The 9987-nt window shown below is 65.1% G+C and overlaps 1 protein-coding gene across 1 annotated transcript in view; it reads right to left on the minus strand.

The window, feature by feature from the left end:
* Window positions 1–9987, minus strand: part of LOC102381402 (hexosaminidase D-like) — a 15234-nt gene that overhangs the window by 2821 nt on the left and 2426 nt on the right. The window contains 12 exon segments of the mRNA XM_014521565.2: window positions 291–369; window positions 936–1018; window positions 1879–2083; window positions 2257–2328; window positions 2615–2754; window positions 2756–2796; window positions 3348–3512; window positions 3677–3764; window positions 3849–3958; window positions 4103–4340; window positions 4902–4998; window positions 5307–5421. Of these exon segments, the coding sequence (XP_014377051.1) occupies window positions 291–369; window positions 936–1018; window positions 1879–2083; window positions 2257–2328; window positions 2615–2754; window positions 2756–2796; window positions 3348–3512; window positions 3677–3764; window positions 3849–3958; window positions 4103–4340; window positions 4902–4996 (1316 nt within the window). The 5' untranslated portion in view covers window positions 4997–4998; window positions 5307–5421.

Here is a 9987-nt window from a genome sequence, read left to right on the forward strand (position 1 = left end):
CCCCCGGACACCATGGCTGGAGCCGGCCTTTTGTTGAACGGGCAGATTATCCTGGTGTTAGGGCGGCTTTAGAGATCATCTGGGCGGCGCAGGGCTTGGTACACCCACGGCACTGCCCTGAGCCGAGCAGGGGCCCTCGAGGCACAGGTGAGGGAGCTCTGTAGCAGGCTGGCTAGAGAGGGGGCTCAGAGGGACTGATGCCCCAGGGCAAGGCCGGCATTAGCACCCGCTGCGGGGCATGGCGCTCGGACACAGCAGGGCAAGGCCAGCCCCCTGCCAATGCAACCTACCACGTGCTCTTCTCCAGGTGGATATTCTGGAAGCCCAGGACATCCAGGACTTTCTTCTTGGTGGCGTCCGTGAATCCACCTGGGTGGGGAGGGAAGGAGAGGAAGGGGTCAGTGGAGGGGAGGATAGTGCAGGCAGAGAGGCAATACCCAGGGGCAACTGTGGGTAGATGGGGGCAGCATCTGCATAGTGACGGCTTGGGGATGTGCTGCTGTTTGACCCGGTGAGCTGGCTCCCAGCACAGCCCCAGGGCCCGGTCCCCTGCAGACCAGCTCCCTCCAGGCCAGGGGGGTGGGAGAAGACGCGCATGTGGAGCCATGCTCCAATGAGTGGAAAAACACTGTGTCCCCAGAAAGGCAGTGAAAACACAGGCACAACTGGTAACGCAGACGTGGCTGCTGCCTAACAGTGCCTGGTGGGGTGGGGGGAAAAGGGGGCACATGCTTCCTAAAACAGTGGAAGTGGAGCCGTGTGTGGGCAAGGCCTCCCGGCCATGCCGAGGGTAAGGACTATGCATGGGGTCAGTAGTGGAGCCAGGCACAGAGCCCAAGAGCCTCGTTGAGCTGGGGATAGAGCCTGTAGCCCCCCTGAGTCCCTCCCCCAGGCTTTGCCCAGGGGTAGCTGAGCCTGCCCAGCCCCTTACCCACCGTTCACCAGGGTCTGCAGGCACACGGCCAGGGAGGGGATGCCCACGGGCAGCAGCTCGCACAGCACAGAGTAGTGGTCATACCTGCAGAGAGCGGCACATGTCATCGCAGAGCCCATGGCTGCAGTGAAGTGCTGCCTCCAGCTTCCCTGGGGTGCAGCACAGACCCCTGGCATGGGGTTGGGAGGCAGAGCCCAGTCACCGCAGCAATTCAAGGTGGACGCACTAGGGCCCAGCTGTGTTGTGAAAGGCTCTGGCAGGGCCCCTGCTCTGGAGCCAGCGCTACTGAACAAGCCACGCTAGGATGGAGGGAGCCTTCTGCCAGCAGAGCTCAGGGCAGGATGCCCTGTCCCAACACCACGGGCCTCTGCCAGGGCTGCTGGTGCTGCAGGTCACCCCCACCCGTCTGCTCGCCTCGGCAGCCTCCTGCTCATAGCACATCTGCAGGTTGGCAAGGGGGCACCCAGGGGCTCTACGTGGGGGCAACGGAGCTGCCTGTTCCATGGCTCAGCACCCTGTGGGGTGTAACAGGGGGCTGGGCCACAAAGCAGAGGGAAGGGAAGTCCCTGCCCCTGGGCAGCAGCCTGGGTTCTGCACCTGGAGCCTGAGCTGGAAATAGCAGCCCTGCCCTGCTGGGTGCCTGGCAGCTCCCTCCTTGTGCTGTGCCCAGCCCCAGAGAGCATCTCTCCCAGGCAACCACCCCCCAGCCCTGCTGGCTGTACCCCGCTGCCCCCCACGCCTGCTCTCTGCTCCTTCTTGTCATCATCTCCAGGCAGCTGCAGGTCGTACCCTCCTGCGTGTGCAGACCCACGCACCGTGCTCCGGGCGGACTGTGCCAGAGTCCAGAGTAAAGCCAGCTGCCCCCTGCCGCCTGTGCCCCATGAACCCAGCTGATAGCTCATACTGGACAGCGCCGGCACCCCAGCCCCAGCGTGCAGCCTCACCTCTGCCACCCCGTGAGGGCGATGCCCTGGAACTTGATGGCCGGGAATTTGGGCATGGCTTGGATCACCTTGAGCCAGCTCAGGTGGTTGTTCAGGTGGTAGCTCAGAGGTGTCCACTGCTGGGCTGGTCCCGTGGTGCCCTTGAAGGCGCTGGCGAACCACACGGTCTGGAAGCCGCTGTCCGCGTACTTAGAGATGAAGTTTCCTGGGAGAGTTGGAGATGAGGATGGAGAGGACAGCCAGTCCTCACCACGCCAGGGCATGCACGAGTTGGAGCACTACACCCCTGCCCAGACCACCTTCTCCATCCTCAGACAGCCAGGCCGAGTGGCACTGGGGCCCACCAGCCCTGAACCCACAGCGCAGCTGCCCCCTTACCAATCTGCTCCGCTTCAAAGTCGGGCGCGTAGTACCACACCATGGGTGCCGCATGCTTCACAATGCCCGATTCTGCGGGAGACCAAAGCCAGAGGAGAGAGACCGTGAGACCGTGACACCTCCATGCACCCTCTCCAGATAGCTCCGGTAATCTGCATGAACCCCGACAAGCCTGGGAGCTTGCAACCTGCTCTAGGCAGGACAGGGCTCTTGTCTCCTTCCCCAGCCCAGCTCCCTTGGGGCACCGGGATGTTCCAGTGACCCGGGCCGCTGCGGCACTGTGGACTCGAGCCACTGCTCCTGGGATGCACCCGGCTCCTCCCGGGGAGCCCCACCGTGACGCCTGCAGAGCCCTGACCTCGGAGGGTGGCCACGTTGATCTTCCGCAGCATGTCATCCCACAGCAGGACCCGGAGCCCCCAGTACTGGCTCACGAGGAAGCTCACAATCTCCTTGATGTGGTTGAGGTACATCCTCCCCACGTCGCCCTGGTTGCGTCAGCCAGTGCTTGGAGTCCGTGCCCTCGCCCAGGTGGAAGACCTGGGGTGATGGGGAGCGGAGCACACGTCAGGTCGGCAAGGCAGCCCTGGAGCCCACCTCGCCGCTCCCAACCCCACCACCCCCCTGGCATCGCCCCCTCGCTCCAGTCCTGCTCCACGCCCACAGCAAGCTGCTAGGGCGATGGGGGCCTTCCTTTTTGGCAGGTGCCACGAATTAGCCCTGCACCCTCCCCGAGTGCCACAATCCCCATTCCCCGCCTGATCGGCTGCTCTGCCTTCTGCTGCCTGCCCAATCTGATTCTCTGCTTTCTGCTCCCCACCAGATCTGCTGCTCTGCTTCCTGCCCCAATGCACCGCTCAGCCCATCCTTCACCACCCCGTGCCAGGCTACAGCTGCCATGGGGGCCGCATGCTGGGCTGAGACCAGCTTGGGGACAAGCAGCCAGCTGCAGCCGAGCCTGGATGCAAGGGAGGTGCGGCTGGCAGGCAGGGGGAGCCCGCAGCTCGGGCAGCCCCACGGCGGCCAGGTCCACCCAACAGCCATGAGGGCTGCAAGGGGCCCTGGCGCTGGGAGGAGGCTCCCGTGCTCACCTCGTCGGCGCCGATGTGGATCCAGCTGGCGCGGCGGTGCTTGTCCATCACCTGGGCCAGGATGCTCTTGAGCAGAACCAGCGTGTCTGGGACGTGGGGGTTGAAGCTGTTGGGGAAGCGCTCCACCTCCCGCAGGTGCCGGTACTGGTCGTGCTTCAGGATGAACTGGTGAGGAAGCACAGGGGCCGCGTCAGCCGGCCGCCACGGCCGCCTCCAGCCCCTCGGCCTCAAGGTCTGAACAGGGGATGGGGCGGCATAGGACAAGGCTGGGATTAGCCAGGCCCAGATACCCCAATGAAGGCAGAGAGCGAGCCCAGGGCCAGACCTACCTCCACGTGCCCGAAGGTCTGCACCAAGGGAACCACCTCCAGCTGATTGAGCTGTGCCAGCTGCTGGATCCGCTCTAGGTCGTCCTCGCTGGGGGAGCAGAGGAAGGGCATGTCAGAGGGCTCCGGCTGCCCTGCATCGCGGGGCTCATGCCACCCCTCCCACCGGCCTCACCTGTAGGAGTAGGGAGCCCGCAGCACCCCGAGCTCGCCCTTGAAGGGGAACATGTCCTCGTACTCGATCAGGACCCCATTGGCACCCAGCCTGGACAGCAGCGGGAACAACTGTGGGGACAGCCATGGCCAGAGCTGCAGCGGATGGATGAAGCGGGGTGCCCGAGGGTGCCCTCCACCTAGCAGCTCAGGACCAAAGCCCGCCTGGCACTTCCCAAGACCGCCTCGGCTCCATGCAGTTCAGAGCCCGCTCACCTGCTCCAGGTAGGACACCTTGGGGGCAGCGCCCTTCAGGTCCAGGTGCACCAGCCTCATCTCGGTGGCGCTGAAGTCCTTGGAGAGCTGCTTCCTGGCATCTTGCTTGGGCCCCGCGATCTGGTCAGCCTCCGGGTCCAGGGGCTGGCTGCGGGGGTCGGGCTCCGGGAGGACATCCCCGCCCTTGCCCCAGAAGTCGCTGTCCTTGCTGACATGCTTGTGCAGCTCCAGGGTGAAACTGTGCACGCACAAGAGACGCCCACGCCCGTCAGGGCCTGCTCTCGGGGGCACCGGCCCCGTTACAAGCCCCATGCCAGCCTCCCTCGTGCCCCCCACGTGGGCTCTCCCAGGCCAGACGAGAGGGGCTAATGAGGGAAATCCACCTGGGTCGGCTCTGGGACAGACGGGACCGTAGGCTCAACCATGTTCCTAGCTCCTGCAGTCACTGACACCCATGAAACCGGGGACCCTCTCCCCCGAAACGGCTGCTGCTGCTTCTGGCTAGTCCAGAGCAAGGCAGGGGCCCGTCTCCGTGTAGCTGGCCCGGGAAACCATGTGCTCAAGCGGAAACCAGGGGGGCAGGAGACTACCTCCAGCTCAGAGCCCTCAGCTGGAGGTAAAGTCCACCTTGCTGCTCCCTCCTCGTCGGGGCAGTGCACCCTGCTCCCACCCCTGGCAGTAGCTGAGGCTCCAGGGGTGGGCACTGCTGGAGATGGGGGCGGGGGCAGCTTCCACCTGCAGATCAGAAGCTGCCTGGGACCCCGGGCCGAGCAGCCGCACCACGCCAGCCCCACCTCACCTGTCTCGGAAGAGGAACTTGATGCCGGCCAGGACCACCACGAGCAGCACGGCGAGGCGCAGCAGGTGCAGCTTCTGGCTGCGCTTGAAGGACATGGCTGCGGGCGAGCGGGCAGGGAAGGGTTGAGCTGGGGGCACGGCTAGGCCAGGGGGTGGCTTCTCCCACCCCAGGGGAGCAGGGCAGCACCCCTGCAAGCCCCCAGCCCCCACTTCCGCGCAGCAGACCCAGGCTCGGACCCTTCCCCTCCAGGCACCTGGGCCAGTGCCTCCCCTCTCCCCCTGCATCCGTGGGAGGATGTCTGACCTGGGTCCCCCCCCAGTCTGGGCAGTGCAGGGACTTGCCCTCCACCCCACAACTGGGCTGCGTGCTAATGCACTGCCCCAGCCTCACCTGGGCAGCTCCTACCTGGTCTGGCGCTGGCAATGTCAGGGCAGGTTTAGAGAGCAGATGCCTGGCACGGAGACCTTTGGACCAGCGCTCCCCATGGAGGGAACAGCTGAGCTGGCATGGGAGGGAGCCCCTGGAAGACAGGAAGGGGGACAGTGAGAGGGCTCGGCCGTGTTGCACCCGCTCTGGCTGCGGGGCCGGACCGAGGACAACGGACACCGCCGGGTGCTGGGGGCCGCGGCTCTGGACCTGCCCCCACGTCTGCTCCTTCCCTACCCCGCAGGAGTGGCTTCCAGAGCAGGATGCCCTCAAGCCGTCTGGCTCTGTGTGCCATGGGATCGGGTCGGGCCTCCAGACCGTGCACCAGATCCCCGGAGCGTGCGTGTGCAAAAGCAGACCCCCTCCCCCCCTCCCCCAAGGCTCCCCTCTTTGCCGCTTCTCCTGAGCCCTCGGCCTTCATGAAATGCCCCCGATTTGCAGAGCCCGAGCACCCACCTGGGGCCCACGAAGCACCTGGGCAGCAAGAGCCGTGCGGGGCTGTCAGCCGGCCTCCCACCACCAACCCCCGTGGCAGCAACAGCCTTTGCAGCCAGGGATCCAGCAACTGCCTTATCACCGACCAAGCACCTGAGCTGTGCGACTTCCTGCCCACCCCGGGTCAGGCGCGCCCTGGAGATACCCACGGGGCTGACTGGAGAGGGAGCGGGGAGAATGGGCGCAGCTCAGGTATTTGTACAATGCTGCCTTGTTCACACAGCAAGGGCGTGCAGTACCCCGGGAGGGGCGGCTGCAGCATGGGTGGGACACTCTTGAAGTTGTGCCCAGAGCCCCCAGCTGAAATCAGGGCTGTGTGCATGCATGCACGCACACACGCGTGTACCACCATGCATGCACGCATGCGTCTGTGCAAGCATGCACGCCTCTGTGCATGCATGCATGCATGCACCCATACATGTGCACGCACCTCTGTGCATGCACGCACATGCATGCCTCTGTACATGTGCACCTCTGTGCATGCATGCACACACACAAGCCTCTGTGCATGCACGCACACGCACGCACACACATAATCAGGCCTCGCTCCAAGTCATGAGGACAGGGGCAGAGGCAGGAATAAGGACCCAGGTGTCCGAGTCCCCGTGGGCCGCGCTGGAAGAATCCCCGGCCCCCGTTCACCCTGGAGGCATCAGCACAGCTCGCCCTGGTAGCACCTGGCAAAGCTGTCTGCCCGGTTCTTTCTTCCTGCAACCTTGCGGGCCCGCTGCCTCCTTGGCTGCATTTACAACAAGACAAACAACGCCAAGGGGGCCAAGGTAGATAAAACTTCCTGCAGGCCAGGAGCACGACTATGCCCCACAGCGCTGAAGCGTTGCAGCATTAATTGACAATTTGGGTGTGAGCGTGTGCACCCAGCAAGGCCGCACCCTTGGCAACTGGCTCTAGCAGAGAGGGCCAGCTGGGAGGAGGGAGGAGAGGCTCAGCCCAAATCTGTGGCAGAGGGAATTGAACCCTCCCCAGCTCCGGAGGTCTCAGACCCGCTCTGCGGGCAGTCCCGGCAGGATCCGGCCCTGCAGAAGGTGCCTCTGGGGACACGGCAAGCCTCGCCGAGTCACAGCGCTTGGTCATGGCAGGGCTACAGTGGTTGCTGCAGAAATCCTGTCTCCACTAGGTCCAGCGCCCAGGGTCAACCCAACCCCCTTGCCCCCGGGGACAGAAACACCCCCGGCACTCACTGTGTCGCCGCATCCAGGGGATCACGACATGCACCAGATGGTTGCCCGGGCCAGCGGGCAAGCAAACCCACTCGGCTTGCGCCTGCTGCCCGCAGAGCGAGCCACCGGCCCGGCCGCACCTGACCAGCGGTGCTCGCTCTCTTAAATGGATCGAAGCGACTTCAGCAGGGGAGGAAGGGAGAAAGCGCTTACACTCGTGCACGCACTACACTGCACACACACACGTGCACAAGCACAGCTCCCCGTCCCTGTCATCAGGCCAGCTCTGCGGCATGCCTGGGAGGGACGGGGCCCTCATCAGCATGTAGGCAACCTCGAAACCGAAAGCAAGAAAGCAGCCGGAAACCTGCTGCGCGCACAGAGAGGCGGGGAAGAGCCTGAGCTGTGCCGCACGCAGCCGTGCATCCTCCAGAGGATGCTGAAGCAGAAGAGCCCTTTGTTCTTGGCTTCGGGAAGCCGCGGACACAGCCCTGCAGGGAAGTCCCGTCAGGGCACAGCAGCATTCGCAGGCTGCCCATCAGGGCAACGTCCGCACAACAGCCTCCGAGCTGGGGCAGAACGGCGGTGGCACGACCTAGAAGCATCCTGGATTTGTGCCAGACCCAAAGCAGGAGCTTGCAGGAAAACCCACCGTCCTTTGGCCCTGCACCCCCCAGGGCCCCCGCACAGCTACACACCCAGGAGGAAGTCAGGGGCCCTGGGTGCACGTGGCCGTCATCGAGGCTCCTCCTTTGCACAAGTCCTCGTCGTGCAGCGAGGGTGGATTTACCCCGGGAGCTGCCGTCAGGGCGCTCCTTGGAGCCGGGCCACCCCGGAGCGCCAAGCCGGATGCAGCCACCTGCACAACCCCGGACTCCTGCGTGTCGCGAGAAGCCGGGGGAAGCTGCCAGGTTCTGGGATGCCAATACCAGACGTTCGCTCCGCGCCCGTTCACAGGCCTCTCTCCGTGTTTCGCCGTCGCCAAGCGTCGTCGTCAAGAGGGATGTCCTCCAGGCAGCTTTAATTAAGCCTAGTGGCCTTGACACCACTGCTGGCACACGGATCCGCTGCGCCCATTAACCAGGTGTCGCATGGTAGCACCGAGGGCTGCCAGCTGAGCCTGGGGCCCCGTGACGCTTGGTATTGGGCACGTACACACCTCCCCCCGGCTCCCTTCTCCACAAGCTGCAGGACAGACAAGACCAAGGGCGAGCAGGGCACAGCGCCCAGCGCCTTCCAACTAACCATCCAGGGAAGGATGGCGAGAGACAGGGCAAGGAGCGTCGCGGGGGCAGACGGAGCCAGACGAACCCGATACGTCCCCCGAGAGCCGGCGCTCTGGGCAGAGGAAAGGTGATCTCGTTTATCCGGGCTTGGGCAAAGCACGTGATGGGGCGCCACTGGGGAAATGATTAATCAAGAGCTGGGAGGGCAAGCAGGGCACCAAAAGGGAAGCCAAGAGCAGGGGAGTTCCCCCCAGCTCCGTCTGATTCAATGTTTGCATTCAGGACCTGGGCACGAAGCGCTGCCGAAATCTGTGACCCCACGTGGCGGGACAGCAGCCCAGACCTGGGCGACCTTGAGAGCCGCGGCCGCAGAAACAGGAGCAACCCAGCAGCAATAAGTGCAACGGGCTGGGAGCTCGCCGGCTGGAAACCACCGAGGAGGAGGAGGGTCTGGGTGCGCCAGGGTGGGAGAGCCACGCTGCGCATCTCCTTTACAGCCAGGGCAGCGGCGGTGCCATCGCACGAGGCCCTGGCGAGACCCTGCCTGGACGCTGCGGACGATTCACTCCAGCCGTGCCCAGGAAAGGCGCGTTCAGCTCAAGGAAAAGGGGATGGTGGAGGGCAGAGAGGAGGTGAGGAGCCACACACGGGAAGAGCTGGGGCAGCCCAGGGATGCTGCTGGCACCAGGACACGTGGGGCTCTGGCCGTGAACAGGCTCCAGCTAGAAAGCAGGACAAGGGGTCTCCCTTCGGGGCAGGAGGGAAGCAAAGCTCAGCCACATTTAAAAACAAGCCTTGAGCAGGTCAGCAGCAGCCCTCCCGCCCGAGCTCGGCCTGGGGAACATGCTCACCGATGGAGACGCCGGGGGTATTAGGGGTGACACGCGAGGCCAGACCTCGCCGACGCCCTTGCTGGACGGGAGCGTGCGGAGGACGGGGGTCTTTATGAACTGGGCAGGCCCTGCGGCCAGGATGCTCAGGAGCAAGGAAGGCCGGGCTCAGAGCCTCCTTGCCGTGGCTCAGGCTGCACCCGAGCTGCCCATCCTTGCGCGCCAGAGCTGGATCTGGATCAGCAGCCAGAGGACACAGCATTGCTCCCAGCTCCTCCCTTCGCAGGCAGCCCTGCGCTCTCCGGACACGGACAGCCTGCCGCAGACAGCAGCCCCGGGCGCAGCCACTTCCCCCCGGCCAGGACAGCGGTAGGCTGGACTTCTCCCAGGGCTGCCCAGAGAGCGGCTCACGCTGCCGGGGCGCTCGGGGGCTGATGCTCACACAGGTGCGGGGCTTTGCCAGGGAGCTTGGGCATTGGTGCTCATGCAGATCCACGGCTTTGCCATGCATCCCCCTCCCCAAGAGAAGTGCAGCCTCGGGTACGAAGCACTGGCACAGGGGCTCTAGCCCGCAACCTTGCTCCAAGGCAAGGGGAGGCACGTGCGCCCCTGGAAGGGCTGAGGACGCACCGGACACTGTCCGCCAGCGCGGGCAAGGGCGTGGGGACCCGCGCGGATGGAGAGAGCAGCAAGGGAAGGGCTCCCTGGCGCAAGGGGCAGCTCAGCCCAGCTGCCTCCTTGTCCGTGTCGCTGCCTCCCACTGCTCTGGGGGGAGACCTTCCTCCCCTCCCTCTTCCTCCTCCTCCTCCTCCTCCTCAGACCCTGCACCCCCAGAGCCTCCTGCAGCGCCGGGCAGCCTGGCCCCAGCCCCGTGGCAGGGCTGGCACCAGGACCAGCTGGGGCAGCAGCGCCCCCGGCCCCGGGGGGCTCC

This window comes from Alligator sinensis, unplaced genomic scaffold, assembly GCF_000455745.1.
Source record: "Alligator sinensis unplaced genomic scaffold, ASM45574v1 scaffold1164_1, whole genome shotgun sequence".
Lineage (NCBI taxonomy): Eukaryota > Metazoa > Chordata > Crocodylia > Alligatoridae > Alligator > Alligator sinensis.